The 21,475-nt window shown below is 40.7% G+C and overlaps 1 protein-coding gene across 4 annotated transcripts in view; it reads left to right on the forward strand.

Moving 5' to 3' along the window:
- Nucleotides 1-21,475, forward strand: part of ppp2r3a (protein phosphatase 2, regulatory subunit B'', alpha) — a 525,535-nt gene that overhangs the window by 320,284 nt on the left and 183,776 nt on the right. For all 4 annotated transcript variants that reach the window (XM_068042008.1, XM_068042007.1, XM_068042006.1 and 1 more), the window contains one exon: nucleotides 3,583-6,288. In XM_068042008.1, the coding sequence (XP_067898109.1) occupies nucleotides 4,159-6,288 (2,130 nt within the window). In that variant the 5' untranslated portion in view covers nucleotides 3,583-4,158. The remainder of the gene's footprint in view (nucleotides 1-3,582; nucleotides 6,289-21,475) is intronic.

Genomic DNA, 21,475 nt, shown 5'->3' on the forward strand with positions numbered 1-21,475 from the left:
ACATAACTTCCTTCCTCTTGTACTCTATGCCCCTACTAATAAAGCCCAGGATACTGTATGCTTTATTAACTGCTTTCTCAACCTGTCCTGCCACCTTCAATGACTTACGTACCTATACACCTAGGTCCCTCTGCTCCTGCACCCCCTTTAGGATTGTACCCTTTATTCTATATTGTCTCTCCATGTTCTTCCTACCAAAAGGAATTACTTCACATTTCTCTGCTTTGAACTTCATATGCCTTTTGTCTGCCCATTCCACCAACTTGCCTATGTCCTTTTGAAGCTCAACACTATCCTCCCCACAACTCACAATGCTTCCAAGTTTCGTATCATCTGCAAACTTTTAAATTGTGCCCTGTACACCAAGGTCTAGGTCATTCTGATGTATCAGGAAAAGAAGGGTCCCAACACTGATCCCTGGGGAACTCCACTACAAACCTTCCTCCAGCTCAAAAAAACCCATTCACCACTACTCTTTGTTTCCTGTCACTCAGCTTATTTCATATCCATGTTGCTGCCATCCCTTTTATTCCATGAGCTACAAGTTTACTCATAAGTCTGTAGTGTGGCACTGTATCAAACACCTTTTGAAAGTCCATGTACAGCACATCAACAGCATTGCCCTCATCAACCCTCTCTGTCACCTCCTCAAAAAATTCCAGCACATTAGTTAAACATGATTTTCCCTTAAAGAAAGTGTTGTGCTGTCTTTTGGATGAGATGTTAAACTGAGACCCCATCTGCTCTCTCTGGTGGATGTAAAAGATCCCATGACACCATTTCAAAGAAGAGAAGGGGAGTTATTCCCGGTATTTATCTCTTGATCAACATCACTTAAAAAAATTATCCAGTCATTATCGTATTGCTGTTTGTGGGAGCTTGATATGTGCAAATTGGCTGCTGCATTTTCTACAATAGTGACAACACTTCATTGACTGTAGAGTGCTTTAGGATGTCCTTTGATTGTGAAAGGTATTATGTCAATGCAAGTCTTTCTTGCTTTTTTTCTTTCACATCGAATGACGCCCCCCACCCTTTCAAAAAATCTATCAATCTCAGAACCTCAAATCTTTGGTACCAGCGCACTCTCCACTGTTTCTGATATCACAATATGATCTTCATATTGTGACGAGTAGAAATGCTCTTTATAAGTCCATTCACACACATTACAAATTGGGAGTTTGCAACAAGTCTCCATTACTGTGAGTTTACAGAGAAACAATTTGCAGTTGGTCACAAGAAAGTCTTATGTCTAGTAATTATTGCATGGATCTTGAAATTATGGTTTGGGATACCAGCATATGAATATTTAACACATTTGTATGAAATCCCTTCCATTTATTTTAATGGAATCACAAATCTGTTTTGCACACATTAGAGCCTACTTAAGGTAACAAACTACTATCCCATGCTGTATATTCAACGCCATAGAGACTCATGGATACTTGGGAGTGTCTGCAAGTAATAGCTCTGGATTTAGATATCACCATAAACCAAGAGATTGAAGCCTGAATATGTATCCATCATCTGAGATCTGATAACTGCCCATCATATTACGTTATGTACAGCACAGTGCATTGGATCATTTTATTTTACTTTGGAGTCTTTGTTTGCTAACAGCAGATGTCAATAACTAGTATGCTGCTCATCATTGCTCCATGATAAAGGATTAATGATTATGAAATGATCACCTCAAGCTTATGAAATGGTAATCAACAGTTGGTGATCAAAATATAATACAGTCAAAATACATATTGGAGAAAATGAACACATAATTTTAAGACAGTTCACTAATGCTGTCAGGAACCTGAAGAATAATCAAAGGGTAATGTAGATATCATTTTTGTGAACATTTGCTGATTTATCAATTTTAACCAATTTTAATCTTCACATTCCTGATATACAGCTCAATGATTTATTACTGCAGTGTAGCTCACCAACAAATCACTCACAAATAAAGTTAGAGAGGATACTTTAATTAGTTGAATAGACTGATTTATTGCCAGGAACATTGGAATTGGAAACCATTGTCTGTGTAGGACAATCACCTATTTGACCTTTTCAACTTGCATATAATAAGTCTGTTAACTGAATACTAGGTTTTGTTTCTGCTGTAATTTGAGTTTAATCCACGCAGTGCACAAAATAATCTTAAATTTAAAAGTAACTATGCTTTTCCATGTTGCGTTGAGAATTTGTACTAAAATGTACTTTCAATTTTGATACTATGAGGATATTCTACCAATAAATTCAAAAAGAAATTAAACTCGTGTTAAATGAGTCCTTTCATTGCATTATTCACTTTGTAAAAAATTCTCTCCTATCTGCTAGGTACTGACATACTAGGGTATAAATCTACAGATATGAGCTGCCCTCCAGTACTGCATCGAGTACCTGAGTGTAGACAGACTGGGCCTGAAAGTCTTTGGGACACCATATTGATGGTTACACCAGGATCATGTCTACCAGTGCTGACCCTACTGCATTTTACCTCCTCCGGTCCTACACAGCTCCAAGCACTTAACATTACTCAAACTCTGACCTCTTGTCTAGCCCCCACTTTCTTCATCCCATGACTGGTGGCCATGTCTAGGCCCTAGGCTGCAGAATTCCTCCCTATACCTCTGCCTCTCCATCCCTTTCTCCTCCTTTAAGATCCTCCTTAAAATTCATGTTTTTGAGCAAGCTTTTGGTTACCTGTCCTAATGTATCCTTCTTTGGTTCAGTGTCAATTTTTGTCTGATTATGCTGCTGTGACTGGAATATTTTACTCATTTAAAGGTGCATTTAAAAATGCAAATTGGTGTTTGTGGAGTCTAGATAGGGCAGCTCATTTGCATGGGGCAGGATAGCATAAATGTCACGAGGATTTATCACTGGTGCCAAGCTACCCTATACAGTTGGAAACTCCAGCACCCACCCACTAAAGGACAGGTGGAGGTTCTACCACCTACTAGTCAAGTTGGAAGCTCTTAGAAACAGTGGAGTCCTGGCACAAATGGAGCTTCATCATTTTCTGGGGCGGGTGCATGGGGGGGAGGGTCCTAACAATCTCCCACAGGAGTTTTAGTAGGAGCCAAGGAGGAACTCCTGAAGAATTTTGACCCCCAAGGTTCAGTAGGCAATTTGACCATGAGGATATCACACTCAATCTGATCCTGTTCTCAGCTGTATTCATATACAGTTCTGTATGAGAAGAAATGACTCAATGCCAATTAGAAGCAGGAACCTAATACTCCTTTTACCTACAATTTACAGAGATCTTTTCCTTGCTGTTCTGCACTCAGTGCTGCCATGATGTGCTTTTGCTATTATTAATTATTCAAAAAGCAATATTTTCTTAGGTTTTTTTCAGTTACAGCAAAGTAACTATCTCTACCGTCCCCCACCAGTAATATTGGTGCACTCAAATAATTACATTTTAATTACTATACTGACAAGATAAAAAGGATGTCTACACAGCTAATATTAGACTTTGATTGACTAGCACTGATATGATAAAATAATGAAACACTAATTTTCTTCGCATGTAATGAGTTAATGTCTTCTTAAGTCACATTGTTGCTTCTCTCTCTCTTCCAGTTGGTGCTTGAGAAACAGGACGAAAGCTGCTGACACTGAACGAGTCTGTTGAATTCTGAAGCACATCTGCCACAATCATTTGGAACTCAGCAAGGGACTTCATCCCCTAACAAAATTACTTCACGCCTGAATATCTCTTTGTGGATTGTAATGCCGTTTAGATACTTTGACAGGCCTGTGTCTAGGCCATATGCCCAGATATTGAGAATGGATACTGACGCCTTGGCTGCGGTGAACTTTGCATCAATTTCCTGAGTGAAGAGTATAACATTGATGAATGACATGTGATCGTCTGACCCAGAGAAGTCTTGACTGACACAGTAATAGCAGCTGCAATTTGACCACACGTCTCAATTGCAAGCCTCAAAAGGCTTGTAAGAGTCAAGCACTTAGACCCTACATCTGTAGTTACAACCTGATTTGTTCTCAGAAAGTACTAAAGATATTCAGATTTCTACTTAGAATGACACAGCTGGAATGCTCAAGGCCATCAATTTAATGTGTTAATGTAACCAGAGACTGCTAGTCATGTTGTGATAAACTGTTGGAAGAAAACTTCCCCCGTGATTCTCCACTATGGCAGCAACATACAGACTTGTTGTCAGCACCGTGAACTGTTATAACAGCATTATAATTGATCAACGTTTCCAGCATACAGTACACTACTGTAATGGGTCCTGCCAAGCCTTCCCGAATGCTACTGGCATTGACTGCAACGTGGTTCACCATGCCATCTGTTCAGAGCTGCTGAGTCATGCAGCCATTCCCTCGTCCAGCCTAAGGTTCACGGGTACTCAGGACTTGACCCACAAGTTTCTAACTGCTGAAAACATGGCAGCTTCTGCTGATGTCGCTGCTGATGATAGTCACCAGCTTCTGCCTGGTGTTACCAGGGTCAAAAAGGGAATGGGCACACAAGGTTCATCCAGTCTAAAAGACATCACCGGTGATGCCATAAATCTGGCAAGTGGCAAAATTAAAGAGTTTTCATTCGAAAAAGTGAAGTACCCTGCAAGCCATGTGACCTTCAGAAAAGGAAGGAAAGTGAAACCAGATATGTCCAGCAGAAAATCTGCAGACTTTGATATAACTTATAACCATATTGGCAGCAACGAGAACTGTCTGCCTTTTGGTTTTGCACAGAAAACAGCCATTGAGCAAAAAGAGGCAAACCTTATCACCTTGCATGAACAAAATATCAGCAATGCTACACAGTTATACCTTCAAAACCTCTCAGAAGATAATTTAATTGCCAAATTTTTAGGAAAACAGAAAGCAGATAGTTCAGACTCAGGAGAGGACATAAGGGTTTGCCTAGATATTCTGCTCAAATGCTCAGAAGACCTGAAGAAATGCACAGAGATTATTAAGCAATGCATTAAGAGCAAGTCCCATAATAACGATGATGGTGATGCCAGCAACAATCCAGACTTAATCTACAGAAATGTAATGGCAAGACTTTCAAGCTACCTGAAGAAGTTGCCTTTCGAACTTGAACATGGGTTATCTGGACGAGGTAATCAGCATGATCTTGCTGAACTGGTAAACAGCCTGCACAGTTTGCAGCAAATGCCATATCCTCCATTTGGGAATGACCAGCCACCCAGATATGAGGATGTTGTCCAATCATCACCATCCCCATCTACCAATCTACCTCTTCTTCCAGTGGATACTCAAAATGTCCATCGAGCTAACAATGGTAACAGTATGATACCTATTGAAAATGTTTATGCTCCTTCACCTGATGGTAGTTTTCAACAGAATGATATTCAACAAAAAGGTTCAACTGCTGTAAATCAACCCCATGTACTACCTCATGTAAGTCCCCTAAATTGCTCTGATAGCTGTTCCACTCAAAATTCGTTCCTGTCCAGGAGTAGTGACAGTACTTCTAAGATACCTATGGAGCCTCTTTATATTCAGGAGGATTGTGATGTTGATAAGGTTTTAGAACAGGAATCAAGAGGGAAAGATTATTTCAACTTTGGAATGGCTGAAAAAAGCCTTCAGCCTCAAAAACAGGTCTCTCCTGCTAACGCTTGCAAGACAGCAGGAGATGTCGAGGTTGGAATTAGAGATAATATGGGAGAAAATAGATTACATGTGCAAAAAATTTCTGACTCTCCCAACTTTTCCAATAATGTAAGTAGAATCCATAATTCTATGGAGCCCTCAATAACAAGATCAAAAACTAAAACAGAAAATGACAAGGCAACCCAACAAGAAGAAATTGAAAAGCTACTGATGGATTTGGAATCCTTTTCACAAACCATAGACACCAGGCAGGAATATGATTCTTCTGGAAACAATGATATTGGCTTGAAGAATTATAGTCAACGATCAGGACAAGTTCATTTTTTGACCACAGAGTCAGGAAGTAAACACTTAGAAGTGTCACTCGGAGAAACTGCACCATTATCTTCTCCCACAAAAGGAACCAATGTAAATAAAAATAACAAAAATGAAGAGGATGATGCAGCCCTGCTCTTACGCATCCTAGAGAGTATTGAGGGCTTTGCTCAAGAGCTGGTTGAACGTGGGAGTAGTAAGGGTATCTTGGCAAGAGAAAAAGAAGTAATGCGGATACTCCAAGGCACCTTATCACAGGCTTCTGAGTCTTGTAAAACAGCACACTCAACACAGCCAGTTGTATCTAAAGACACAGGCTCACACCTATCAGTTCAACAGACACCAGAGGTGATCAAGGTAAGACTCAAACTGTGCATATTATATTTGGTTTATGATATATAACTTCTGGTTCAGTTGTTATCCTTAACATAATTTTGAACAACCCACATCATCAACAAAGGAAAATCAAAAGGACTCTGCCCCTTCATTTTTTTTTCTTCAGACATGTATATGCCCCCACTCCTTTGGGCAACTTCTTTTTGTTTTGTTGTCCTCTCTGATGATCTTGTTGTCCTCTTTAGTCAACTGATAGTGATTAGATGCCTTGCTAGCTCACTTGAGTAGAGTAACCAATTTTGTGTTTCAAAATTAAAACCTTATGGTTGAATGTAAGGGTTTATCCAATGTCATATGTGGGGTAGCCACATTAACTCCTAATGTATTTATAGTTGCCAGATTCCTGCTAGAATGCAAAGGTCACTAGCAATGCGGTTCCATGGAACTAGAACAAGTGGAAGAAGTTTAGTCCACTGGTTTTTTTGTAGAATTTCATCTTGGTGCTAAAACTGAAAGATATAGATTGATTTTTTCTAGGCCATTAACAATGGAAAATATCCTTTTTCATTTTAACATGCACAAGATACATTAGAAAAATAAGAGTCCTTCTTCAGCCTAGGTTCAAAATAAAAGATGTGAAAAAATATAGGAGGGTAGTTCAAACACACTTCAATTGTATTTAAGTTCAGTTGAACGACTGTTCCAGAGACCAGTGTTATGGACAGGGAAGAAGTGACGTGGGTGACTTCCACTTTTCACCTCTCAACTGACTGCAGCGAATGTTTTAGTGATAGTGTTTTAGTCTCTGAGTGTTTTTAAGGGTCAAATAAATAGACAAATATCAGTTTTTCTCATAGGTTTTTTAAAAAAGATAAATATTTATTTTTGCACAATAACTGAAAAATGTTCACAACCTTTCCAACTCACGCATTCACAAGCACACAAGAAAAGATAGATAGTAGAGTGATAGCATGCAGTTAGAGTTCAATTGTGGTAAAGAGTTTGTTGTTTTAAGAAAACCTTTTGAAGCTTTTTGGGAGGAAATCTTTCATCGGTGCAGGTCAGAATGTTCTTTGTCTTGAAAAGGATGAACTGTTGCAGACTGTTTGTTGTTAAGCCTCTATCCAAGGTTGATGGGGAAATTCCTGGCTTGCTTTTGCAGATGGGGAGTCCCAAAGTCCCCTTGCAATTTCTCTGCTGCAGTAATTAGAAGATGTACTCATCAGGGCATTTGCTTAACTAGAAAAGGACCTTCTCTAGCTGTTCTGCTGTCCTGCTTTTTTTTCATTCATTCATGGGATGTGGGCGTCGCTGGCTAGGACAGCATTTATTGCCCATCCCTAATTGCCTTTGAGAAGATGATGGTGAGCTGCCTTCTTGAACTGCTGCAGTCCATGTGAGGTAGGTACACCCACAGCTGTTAGGAAGGGAGTTCCAAGATTTTGACCCAGCGACAATGAAGGAATGCCGATATAGTTCCAAGTCAGGATGGTGTGTGACTTGGAGGGGAACTTGCATGTGGTGGTGTTCCCATGCATTTGCTGCCCTTGTCCTTCGAGTTGGTAGAGGTCACAGGTTTGGAAGGTGCTGTCTAAGGAGCCTTGGTGCGTTGCTGCAGTGCATCTTGTAGATGGTACACACTGCTGCCACAGTGCATCAGTGGTGGAAGGGGTGAATGTTTGTGGATGGGGTGCCAATCAAGTGGGCTGCTTTGTCCTGGATGGTGTCGAGCTTCTTGAGTGTTGTTGGAGCTGCACCCATCCAGGCAAGTGGAGAGTATTCCATCACACTCCTGACTTGTGCCTTGTAGATGGTGGACAGTCTTTGGGGCATCAGGAGTTGAGTTACTTGCCGCAGGATTCCTAGCCACTGACCTGCTCTTACAGCCACGGTATCTATATGGCTATTCCAGTTCAGTTTCTGGTCAATAGTAGCCCCTAGGATGTTGATTGTGGGGGAATCAGCGATGGTAATGCCATTGAATGTCAAGGGGAGATGGTTAGATTCTCTCTTGTTGGAGATGGCCATTGCCTGGCACTTGTGTGGCGCGAATGCTACTTGCCACTTATCAACCCATCTTCCATTGTTCTGCCCCTCTCTCTCCAGAATGATAGCTTTTCAGGTAGAAACTTGTCAGGTTGGGGTGTAGGTCAGGTGACTAAGGACTTTCTCCCCTGGTGTAATTCATACAATGTTCCAGAATATGGGAGCCATTGTTCCATGATGGCATCTGAATGTGATCCATTCTGATGAATAGGTGCTACTTCACACCTATTATTTTAGTTTTAGTTGTGGAGTCAGTCTGTCTACAACAGACTTTATTAGCTCCATTCCTGAAGATAGGAGTTGTTTGCATGGAATGGGCTTTACAGTACAGGAGAGATCACCTGACCTCTACTACATTTTGTCTGTGACATAAATATGTCCATTTGGACATTTACTTCATAATCCTCCAGTTAACTTCATTTTTCATTACTGTTCTCTTCGCAAGCATTACACCATGGGAAGAGTTAGCATGTGTGAAGTGGTGGATAACATGGCAGAGGTGAAATTCGTCATGGGCAGTTTTACAAAATGGATGTTTTACTCCCCATCCAATTTCCAATTTCCTTTTCTATTGACTTCAGAAAATAATCAGGTATGGTATTAACAAGCTATTGATTTTCATCACTTGTTCTATGCTGCCACCCTTCCTAAATCTCCCACCCCCCACCCCCAACAAGAGGCAGATAACTTAAAATTGAAAATCCTCTTGTATTTCTCGTCAAAGTAAATTAATTCTCTGTATCAATTGAACCAACTGGCTGTACTCAAGGAAACAATGATATCTGACTTCAAATTGCTGACTGTGATGGAAACCACACCTGCCAAAATGAGACATATTAATTTCGTCATATGGAACATCATTATTTGAACGTTTACTGGACATTGAAATAACTTGTTCAAAAAGACCACAGAACAGTGGCTGAAAACATGGCTACACATTTGCATTCTAAAGGACAGTTGCATGGAGAGACAATGGGAGCACTCCCTGATCCAATTAGCTAGATAGCTTTTGTCAGTAGTGATGATCAAGAGACATTGAGGGTCGTTGAATGTGTAAGAGCCAGCATTCCATCCCCCACTGAGAGTGTCTAGTAAGCTATGAGGAATCCACAAACCTCATAATTGAGGCTGTCTCAAGAAAAAAGCTAGTCACATGACTAACCTGCTGGACAACCTGTAGTTAATTGAATTGTGCTCACAGAACAGTTTTTGGAGGAGACTGCAATTGAACTTCAAGAAGAGAGCACTCCCTGTCTCTGTCTGTCTGTCTGTCTCTCTCTCTCTCACAAAGTTCCAGGGACCCATGGAGGTAACTCAACTCTCAAGACAGAAGACTCCTGCAGCCTTCTAGTACCAGCTAAACAAGTTTGAAAGTGTGCACTGGGCCCCAACGAGAACTGCAAGACTTAACTTCAATCAAAGACTTTACATCCAATCCAGTAACTGAATTCTATCTATTACTTAAAACCTTTCCCCCTTAATTCTTTCTCTTCCTCTGTCTCTATTTGCATGTGTGTTTATCGCGTATGCATGCTAGCGTGGTCGCATCATGTATTCTTCGTAGTTTTAACTGAGTTAGTGTTTTAAGGTTAATAAACTTACACATTTCTTGTTTAAATCTCAGAAAACCTGTCTGGTTGATATCTTTGTAATTACAATTAGAGAGCAGTGAGCAAGGACTCACTGAGGGGAAGCTAAAAACATGGTGCTTTAAAAATTAAACCCTGTTACGGCCAAACCAGGAAAAGGCTGAGAGGGGAGCCCTGGACCCCTGCCTCACTTGGTCGTAACACTGACAGTTGTCGTCTTAGTTGAGGTATTCAGTATGTGTTATATTAGTCTTTAAAAAAATGGTCCGATCAAAATCATACAGATTTGGAGAGGGGAGTTTTGTAAGCCAAACATATTTTTGCATTATTTTCTGAAGTGTTAAATGTATGAAATTACAAATATGTCAAACTTGACTATCTATTGCACAAAGGTATGTAAATCACTATCAGATAAAACAGTTACAGTAGTGTAGCTGTTGTGTTTCCGTATTAGTATTCAGCAGGCCTGGACTGACAATCTCAAAGAACATGAGTTCAAATCTCACCCATCGCAGTTTAGGAATTTGAAAAAAAGAAGTTGCTATTAGTAAAAGTGAACATGAAGCTTTTAGATTGCCATAAAAACCCAAATGGTCACTAATATCCTTTGGGGAAGGAAAGTTACTGTCCATACAAAGTCCGGCCTTATGTGAGTCCAGTACCACACCAATGTTGGTGACTCTTAACTGGCCTAGCAAGCCACCACCCAGCAGTTCAAGAAAAAGGCCCACCACCATCACCTTCTCAGGATTCCTAGGGATGGGTCATCAATGTTGGCCTTGCCGGCGACACACACATCCAGTGAATGAATAATAATAGATTGTTTTTCAAAAATTCTTTTCAGCATAATGCTTTTGAAAACTGTGTTGCTTATTTTTCGATATGAAAAGAGCAGGGGTGTCAGTACTTTGCTGAACCTGGTGTGGGAACTATTATTAGTTCATACTTTAGATTCAAATCATCCAACATTCAAATGCCAAAATCTAAATCTCCAGTACAACAGCCCAGTCAAGGCAATGCCTGACAATTCTGACTTCAAGTAAGATTTTGTAAGATTGAAACAAATGGCCACCAAACAAAATACATGTATTTATATACCACTTTTCACATTAAAACTTCTCATTATATCAAGTGTTTTGAGAGGGGAAGTAGAGTCTTTTTTTCACCATACTGTCACTGTTGTGTGATCACTGCATTATCTCCTTTTATGCACATAAAAGCCAGTAGCACTTTGTTAGTAGCACACCTAAAATACATTTCTCTTCTCCATTCAGATTGTTGCACACATTAACCCATCAGATTTCTACACACAATAGTAGCTGTTTACTTACTAAAACACGGTTGCATGTATGGTCAAAGGCTGTTAATCCCTCACACATACCACTAAACATCTTGAGGATTTCTTAAGTGCATTAGTGGAAGAACTTCTCAATTTATATCTAAATCACTCTTTATACGCATATTCCTGATTTTGTGACAACTAATGAAAGGAGGAAATCTTCCCCAAGTTAGTGATTTCTGGAGTGTGGTTCTTTAGCTATTGTAGTATAATTTTTAATTTAAATACATGGAATAAATTCCAGTAAAGATGGTAAAGGAACACCAATCAGAGCTGCAGATATTGGTTTGGCAGAAGCATAGATACTATGACAACTTCAAAGGAATGTAAAGAGAGATATGTTATTACATCCAGTAGAAGGTGTTGACTCTGACATTATTAGGATTATTTGCTGCCTCTATGTTGATCGAATCATTTATTTCAGATATACATTACTGCAAATCTATTGACACATTTAATGTGTCTCTTGTCAGTCGGGAGAAAGGTTGAAAGTAAAATCTGAACTAAATATTCCTATCAGTTCTGATATTTTAAGCTACTTGGAATCGGGCATCAATTTATTCAAATACCATTTTCTATTTGATTTTAGACTTTCAAACAAATTTAGACAGATGTAAATTCCAAATGATTATGCTGCGTAATCCTTTAATCTTTTACGTTACATTTCTTTGGGTTCTCATTGTCAGCATGTTCATTCATAGCAAATTGCACTGGTGAAATACAAAGTTGAAATTTTAATCACTGTACTACTGAGTTCCTCTGCCAACTTTCAAAATACACGTTGAGATTTCACCACACAATAACTAAAACTGCCTGAAACACAGGTGCTCTCAATAGGCAGCTTGCACTAATTCTCAGCTGGGTTGGCTGGCAATGGAAGAGAAAAAGTACAGGTAAAGTGATTCGGCAAATTGAATAAGGTATGCTTACTGTCAGCCAATACAGAGCACCATGTCCTTCTTGGCTGAAATGTTTGAGCTTGAGCTATATTATTCATTGGCAATTTTGCCCTTACAACATCCATTTGCCCGTTTATTCTACAATTTTTTTCGAGGTGGATTTTGGACGTGAAATTGGACTTGGTGAAGCCTTTGTTAGAGTGAACAAAATGGCATCTGCTGTGCATGCGCACACCTCTGTCATGAAATGCCACATTGGTGAAGGTGTTTGCTCGCGCGCGGCTAATATCCGCCGGAAGTATACAGAACAGGCAGATCATGACATCAATCAGTGTGGAACATTAAATTGATGCTAGTGCTGCTATTTTGGATCTCCATACTCCAGCCAATGGCCTTACTTATTCTTGTATAGCTGAGCATGTGTTAAGCAGCATGGCAGAACTCTCCACCAGTACTATTTAAAGGGATCATTACTTAGAGTCATAGAGTTATACAACACAGAAACAGGCCCTTTGGCCCATCCTGTCCATGCCAGCCATCAAGCACCTATCTATTCTAATCCCATTTTCCAGCACTTGGTCCGTAGCCTTGTATGCTATGGTATTTCAAGTGCTCATCTAAATACTTCTTAAATGTCGTGAGGGTTCCTGCCTCTACCACCCCTTCAGACAGTGTGTTCCAGATTCCAACCACCCTTTGGGTGAAAATTTTTTTCCTCAAATCCCCTCTAAACCTCCTGCCCCTTACCTTAAGTCTTAATGCCCCCTGGTTATTGACATGTCTGCTGAGGGACAAAGTTTCTTCCTATCTACCCTATCTATGCCCCTCATAATTTTGTATACCTCAATCAGGTCCCCTTTCAGCCTTCTCTGCTCTAAGGAAAACAACCCTAGCCTATCTAGTCTCTCTTCATAACTGAAATGCTCCAGCCCAGGCAACATCCTGGTGAATCTCCTCTGCACCCTCTCCAGTGAAATCACATCCTTCCTATAGTGCAGTGACCAGAACTGTACACAGGACTGCAGCTGTGGCCTAACTAGCGTTTTATACAGCTCCATCATAATCTCCATGCTCTTATACTCTGTGCCTCGGCTAGTAAAGGCAAGTATCCCATATGCCTTCCTAACCACCTTATCTACCTGCGCTGCTGCCTTCCTTGATCTATGGACAAGTACACCAAGGTCCCTCTGACCTTCTGTACTTCCTATGGTCCTACCATCCATTGTATATTCCCTTGCCTTGTTAGTCCTCCCAAAATGCATCACCTTACACTTCTCAGGATGAAATTCCATTTGCCACTGCTCTGCCCATCTATATCATCCTGTAATCTAAGGCTTTCCTCCTCATTATTCACAACACCACCAATTTTCGTATCATCTGCGAACTTACTGATCATACCTCCTATATTCACATCTAAACCATTAATGTACACTACAAACGTATTTGCAGGTGAGTTGCTGTTTGATTTCTTCCAGCTGTTGGTACAATTCTACATGTGTTTGACGCTTTCTATTGTTGTTTCAAGTTGCAAAAATCTACAAGGAGTGGTGTGGCAGGTACTGAAGGACTTTTTGCTGACTTCAAGGCATATACCAATTGCTCAGAAACATGGGTGGCCTAGTAAGGCTTCCTCTTGACATTGAGCATGATTGAGAGAATAAGCAGAGGCCATACAGAGCAGGCAAAGCTGCTAGAAGAATGAGAATGAGGAGGGGGAGAAGGGGTCTCAACAGGAGGCCATATCTGCAGAGGGTTTTAATGGAACACAATCTATGAAGGTTACGTTGCAGGAGTGCTGTGTGCACTGGCGGCCCTTTTGCACACTGGCATCCAGAGTGACGATGGCAGCAGTCTGATCTTCCACTGCAGAACTCAGATGCTGCTGTGGAATTTAAGACATCAACCATCAGGCACTGTATCATGGATGGGTTCACAAGTGTACTCTTAGAGTTAGCCACCACTTCCATGCTGGAAAGGATGGGCTGCAAGTTATGTGTAAAATACTGTGCCAGATTGGTATCAGGCTCTTCCATGCTCTTTGGCATTGAATGCAGACTTTTTGGCAGGTCTCCAATGCACCAAGTACTTGGTATACCCATCAGCCTTCTTCTGTAACCTGCTCATTGAAGTCCTCATCTGAGTCCTCTGCAGTAGGACTTGTGTGCAGCCTCACCCTCTGGTGAGCTGACACCTGTGCTGTCCTTGTTCTCTGCCCTGGCTATAGCACACTGTGACTGGTGTCTTACCACATGCAGATGCCACCTCTATGCTATCCTCTAAGATATGCATAGTGTCAGTATCTGAGCTGGTGGCAGTGTTACAAAAGTGCTTCCATTTTATTTAATAGTTTTTGAGAACTTGTGTTAAAAGTGAAAAGATTCCACGAATGTGTTTTTTTTTACCAAGTTCACCGAAGGGACACTTGAGATGTTGTTTGAAAGCCACCTATGCTGGAAGCCATATGCTTTGGGCTCAGTAAACAACAGAACCCTTGGTGACCTGGGGAAAAGTGGTTACAGAGAAGCCACATGTCAAGGTTTATGGAGGTCAGGAGGTTGACTCTCTGGGGTTTGGACGTTGTTTTCATTACTTGGGGTGTGAACTGTTTGAAGACAGTTGGTATTTTCCTGCCAAGGTACAAAGAAAGCACCCAGTTCACCTCCTTCTCTACCTCTTTGAAGAAATCCTGCAAAGATCCAGTGTGGATGAACTAAAATTACTGGTGTTGCATAGCTCCTGAGAAGTTGCAAAAATCCTGTGATTCAAGTGTGTGCTGGCAGAAAACCCTGATGCCATATTTCTCCTGGAAAGCCTACTAGAATAATTCTTGACATCTCCAGAATGGACTGCTTCTGAAACAAACCCAGTGACCCATCTCCGTATACCTAGATGCCAGATCAAAAAAGGAACAACTGAGTTCCTTCCATATCTTGTCTTTTTTTGTCAAGAATTAGCAAGTATTTGGTCAAAGTAGTCTTCGTTTATCTTTTTTTTGTAGCAGACCTCTGCAGAGAGAACCTCTGTATATTTTCCAGTGTGTGTGTGAGTATAATTGGGGAATTTTAAAAAGGGAACTTTCATATTTCAACCTGCGTGTTAATGCTTTGCTTTGTTACTGGTTAGGTCTTGTTTTATAATACACTGATAATTTTGTTGTTTATTAAAGAAACCTGGTTGGTGTATTCTATTCTGGGATATAAAGATAGGGTATATCTATTGGCAGTATTGGTAATCAGCTAAACATTTAAATATATGTTGTGACCTGTGAAGAAGTGGAACCAGTTTCGACAGTGCACTCCTCATGCCTTGGTTGTAATAGCTGTGAGTATGAAATCAAGTGATAATATGTCTTCACCATCACTCTCTTGGTGTTCCTCCACTGCCTGGCCAGGTTGCATTTTTTGGGTATCTAAAAGGTAAAAGGTTCTGCAAGAATGAGGAAAGTGTTGTCACTGTTTGTTATGCAATCTGTTTGGGTGATGTGGCTGTCTTGGTTGAATAGCTGGCACTGTGTGCAAGCTGTAAGATTAGGCGTGAGGCTTTAGCAGTGCCAAGTGTTTGAGGGTGTGGGAGAGCATATAATGTTAGGTATGAGTCCTGATTGATAGAGATTTATGGTAACTGAGTGATAGGAATGTGATCAATTGAGGAGTGACTGAGGCTAGTGGTGCAGTTGGTAGGATATGGCATTTGAAGATAAATTCACTGACCTTGACCACTCATGTTAGGTCAATGAACTTCTTGCGTCACTGCACCCAGATTCTCAGGGCTAGACTCCTGGCATTGACTTCCATGGCTATCTGCTTCCACTACCTTTTGACTGTGTGTCTAGAGGGCCTTCTGAATCCCTGTAAATACAGGACATATCTCCTCATTTTCACGTACTCCACCATGGCAGCATTGAAAAACTTTGGAGCCTGATTGCTCCCATGTTGTGCCATTCTTCACCGTTTCCCAGGTTTGCTACCTTCCAATCTTCAGAAATCTTCTACATCTTGATCCTTCAATCTAAGATCCTCTGTCACTAATGTTTGATCTCAACCTTTATTAATAGCGCTACCGCACCTCCTTTTCATTTTTGCCTATCCTTCCTAAATGTTGAATACACTTGAACATTCAGTTCCCAGCCTTGGTCACCCTGCTGCCACGTCTCCGTAATGGCAATTAGATCAGTTTCCTTCTATTTGTGCTGTCAATTCATCTACCTTATTGTGAAGACTGCATGCATTCAGATAGAGTGCCGTTATTTCTGCCTTTTTATTTTTTTCACAATCTCTAGTCTTATCTGCTAACACACTCTGGTTTGTATGCTCTGTCCCTTCCTGCCACACTCAGAGTATCAATTCCCTTACTGCTACCTTGCTCTCTTGCCTTCTCCTCTCTCTTTAAATTATCACATCTTCCCTGATTTGATGCCCCACCGCCACTATTTAGTTTAAAGCCCTCTCTACCACCCCAGGGTGGCACAGTGGTGCAGTGATTAGCACTGCAGCCTCACAGCTCCAGCGACCCAGGTTTAGTTCTGAGTACTGCCTGTGCGGACTTTGCAAGTTCTCCCTGTGACTGCGTGGGTTTCCGCCGGGTGCTCCGGTTTCCTCCCACAGCCAAAGACTTGCAGGTTGATAGGTAAATTGTCCGTTGTAAAATTGCCCCTAGTATAGGTAGGTGGTAGGAGAATTGAGGGAAGGTGGGGGTGTGGTAGGGAATATGGGATTAATATAGGATTAGTATAAATGGGTGGTTGATGGTCGGCACAGACTCGGTGGGCCAAGGGGCCTGTTTCAGTGCTGTATCACTCTATGACTCTAGTTATATCTTTTTCTCTCAGCTAACACCAAGTTTTTTTGCATTTGTTTTGCCTTTTCTTTGGATCATTCTGATTTTTCTTTGTGAAGTGTCTTGGAACATTTCTTACATTAAAGGCACTATAAACTGTAATTGAGTGTTATTATAATCTGAAAAAGGAGATTAGTGCTAATATGGCTAAATTTGAGTGTGGCTTTATGTTCAGGGTACCTTAAATACAGTTTGCTTGGAACCCAAACCTTTTTCCTTTAACATCTACAGTATTGGAATGAATGGAGCTTTTCCATCTTTGCCAGATTTGAATCCAGGCCACAAAGTTTAGGAGGGCAGTGATGTAATCTATGGTAACTCTCAGTTCCTTAGCAACCAATGCCCCATCGGCCTTCAATCAACGTCAACTGATCAGCAACCAGTTCCCCAGTACTCAACTCTGAGGTTTGAATTTTCAGTGACCAACTACACAATAAAATTCAAGTATAGTCACAAGAAACAGTCTGTGACAAAAATTAAAATACGATTGATTCACTTTCTGTTGAGGGGTCGGAAACAGCAAATGTAATTTTGTAGGCTACAGCATAATGACACTGTTAATGAGTTGAATCCATGATCTAGACTATAATAATCAGCATGTACTGCCATCAGCATCAAAAAAACAGGCCCCTAATGTAATGATGTGCAGCTTTGTGCTTTTGCCTACATAATAAGAGTCACTGAAATTCAAAAAGTAATGACATCCTGGTAAATGTGACCATAAGTCAGATTAAAGCTTATGCACATGAGAAGTTCATGTTCTAGGACATTTTGTTTGTTAAATTGTACCATTATGTAGAAATGTCCTATATTAGGTTTACTGCTTGGTGGAATCTGTAAAATTCTCAGTGACTCTAAGAAGAACTTCATGCATTTTTCAATAATATCTGAAATGTGCTAATTTTATTCAAGTACTGATCGAATTTGGAAGGTCAAGTATCAGATAATACTACAGCCAAATTTAAATATGCTTTTCTTGTTAGAGCAATACTTGGTAACAACCGGGATTGTTGAGAGTCAGTGTATAATCTGCCTCTCATTCACTGGTACGTTGAAATGACTTAACATTGCATGAAAAATATTGTGTATATTTTTTACAGGGAAGGTGCTACTGTTTTTTTATTTTTAATGTGACTTGATGTTCAAACAGAAACATTGATAGGGTGAGCTCTGCTATTGACATGTGAACACACAAATCTGGTTGCCATTACTCAAACTTTCTGCTAAGGTGTGACCTGTTTACTTTTCAGCAGCACTTTAATATTAGATCTATTAGTAATCCCACTGACGCCATTTATGTTGCTGACGGAGGCAGCTGTTAGTTGAAGAATTCTTGTTGTGACAGAGTGATGCTGCATCTTTGGGTCTTTCTTGGCTCAGTGAAGCAAGCAGCATAGAATGGCAGCACAGCTGAGTAAATGAAACACTGGTACTTGATATATCTATTTGAAGTAGGTGTACCATAGCCTATGTCAATATGGAAGGCATCAACATGTAATGCAATGATCTTTATATCTCGATGGTTTTGAATTGAGATCTGGATTTGAATGTGAGCCTACTTTTGTTTGCATTCATTGAAGTAGCCATGATGTGTTTTTTTTGGATTGCCAAAGGACTCTTCTTACAACACTTTTTACATGACATCCCTCAGTATGGGATGAGATTCTATTTTATCACAAAATAATTACTGAAATATGTCTTATGTCCCAATAAATCTGTGTGTTTGGCTTCAATATAGTGTAATTTTTCCATTGCAGAGGTGACAACTGTGCAGTGTCATGATGACAACTTCTTGTTGATACTGAAACCCCCTTGAAGAGGTGCCCACCCATTGCTTGCATTGGATCCATCATTATTGTGTCGATGAAGTTTAAAAAGAGAACTCAGACAAGCTTCTGAAATGGTGTTAATTGTCTGATGGTAGAGCTGACTACCTTTAATTTTTGGTAATTTCACTCACAGGCAGAAACTGCTGAGCAAAGCTGTGTAGATACATTTGAGTATTCACGTGCAGAACTCCTTTCACAACTGAGCAGTGAGTGTGGTCATTGTAATATTACTTGTTCCTTTGGTATGTGAACTATTGTAAGACTCACGGGACTACAAGTAATATCCAAAGAATATGTGGGGTTTTATTGTACTTTAACTGGAACATATATAAGCTACTACAGGAGTCACGCCAACATGCTTCTCACTCTGTCAGGATACACCCATGACTCTCTGGTCATGTGTGACGTGACATCACTTCCTCCAGTGGCTTTCACTTACAACCTGTTAAGGTGGTCCACTTAGGTTGTTCCCATAACAGTCATGTAGCTTACTTGCACTGTTCTGAGAAACTTGTCTACTTTGTACAGTATAACTAGAGCAGCTACAGTGGTTATCACTGTTCATTGCCCCTTGTCTGATTTATCTCCCCCAATAGAAAGAAAGAACTTGCATTTATACAGTGCCTTTCACCACTTCAGGATATCCCAAAGCGCTTTACTATCAGTGAAGTACATTTGAAGTGTAGTTACTGTTACAATGTAGGAAATGCGGAAGCCACTTGGCACACAATAAGGTCCCATGACAAGGGACTTGCAATCAGTTGGTGACACATGAAGCAATTGTTTAGCACTAGCATGAAATCTGATCATCATTTTGGGAGAGTTAGTTTAGAATAATCAGACTAAATGATTGTGCACAATGTTGATGTGTATGTGATGTACCTCTGAAAGGCATCACTTATGAGATGAAGGAAAGTAAAGATTTGCAGGACTTATTTGCAGAATTGTGATTTCTGTTTGTTTCCCTCTGAATGTGAAGCCTGGAGATTCTTTTAAAACTATGAATGCCTTTGGTAATCTAAAAACTGAGCCTAAAGTGAATTACCCTTTAGGAGCCAGATCTCCTTACAATTTACATATTGCATTACTGGGCTGAGATTTATGTTGCACGGCAGTGGCTGTAAACAATGACGGCCCATGCGCACGGGCCAAGCTTTGTGCAGCCACCACGATATTAAACACGGTGGCTCATTTAAATGGCCAGGGTGGATTGCCCACCCCCCCAACCCTCCACCCGATGACGTGGAGAGGGCGGGCGGTCCGGCCCCGGTAACAGCGGCAGGCGCCACTGTGCAAGCGCCACTGTGCAAGCGCCGTACCATTTTTAAAGGGCTTTGAGTCCTTCACTTTTATTTAAATATTTAAAGAATAGGCATTTTAAATTTATTTTAAAATATTAAATAAATGTTTCTACTCCCTCACCCAGCCCCCCAATATCCATACAATTCATTCCGCGCCCTCTCCCCCTCTCAAAAAAAAACTTACCTTATGTACCTGACCTTCCCCCCCCAAAGTTCATAAACGTTTAACTTCCACCCCTTCCCACCATCCCCTACACCAATCAGATTAGTTTGACCCCGCTCCCCCCAACCCCGGCCCTGAAATAGTTACCTGCTCCCCCCTCCCCACCAATGTCCTACATCGGATCTCCGGGCAGAGATCCAAAGGCGCAGGAGTACTAGGCACGAGCACCAATATCTGAGTGGGATGGACGGCGGGAGCGGGTAAGTAGTTAATTCATTAATTTGCATTTTTTAAATATGTAAATTCTGCTCCCGTCACTGAGCAGCAGTGGGGCTGCCACAAGGCCTCGCCGCCGTCGGCAATATCGGGCCGGGCCTTCCCTGCGTCGAGGTCCGTGGCATGCCTCTGCCAGAGGCATTTTCTGGCCACCCCCCCATCCACCTCTCCCACCATGACCCCCGAACCCCCGACGTTGAGGGGGCTGTAAGATTTGCCCCATTATATCACCAAAGATGAATGAACATATTACGAGGTTCATGGTACAATCTTTGCTTTCTTGACTGGTACCTATTGCAGATCTATCAAATCAAACTAATCCTCCAATTCATACATAATATTTATTATGTTTAAGCTATAACAACTATTAGAAGAAAATACACTTTTCTGAATATTTCCACGTTAGAAAAGTTTCAATGTCTATCTTAATGCTTATCTGAACTATCTCCAGACTATTGTAACAAAATCCTATCCCAAATCTGTGGGTCTGGGAACTGTGGAGACAGTCTTAGTGTGTTCTGACTTCAACTTATCATAATCTTGCCTAAATGCTTCTAAGATAAAATGCTTGGTCAATATGTGATGGACATTATTAAAATGTCATAAATCTCTGCAGAAATGCTGTTGACCAGATGAACTCACTCAAGATTTAATTGCTCACAGATTATCCAGGCATCTCATTTTGTGAATGGTTAACAATCACTTATTAATGTATAAATGGTGCTGCATCAGTTTGTCTGGGGTATTAGACCAGTGTCACCCTGAATGGTGAAAGCCCGAATACACTTAACCAGCTCAAACTAATGAAGTACGAAGAACCTCCTCCCCAAAGCGTGTTGCAATTTCCCATTGCCACCAAACATTCACTGTTTCTTTTCTTTATTTTTTTCTAAATTCCCCAGTTTCTTCCCCTCCTCAATTGGTATCAAC

Source organism: Heterodontus francisci, chromosome 11, assembly GCF_036365525.1.
Source record: "Heterodontus francisci isolate sHetFra1 chromosome 11, sHetFra1.hap1, whole genome shotgun sequence".
Taxonomy (NCBI): domain Eukaryota; kingdom Metazoa; phylum Chordata; class Chondrichthyes; order Heterodontiformes; family Heterodontidae; genus Heterodontus; species Heterodontus francisci.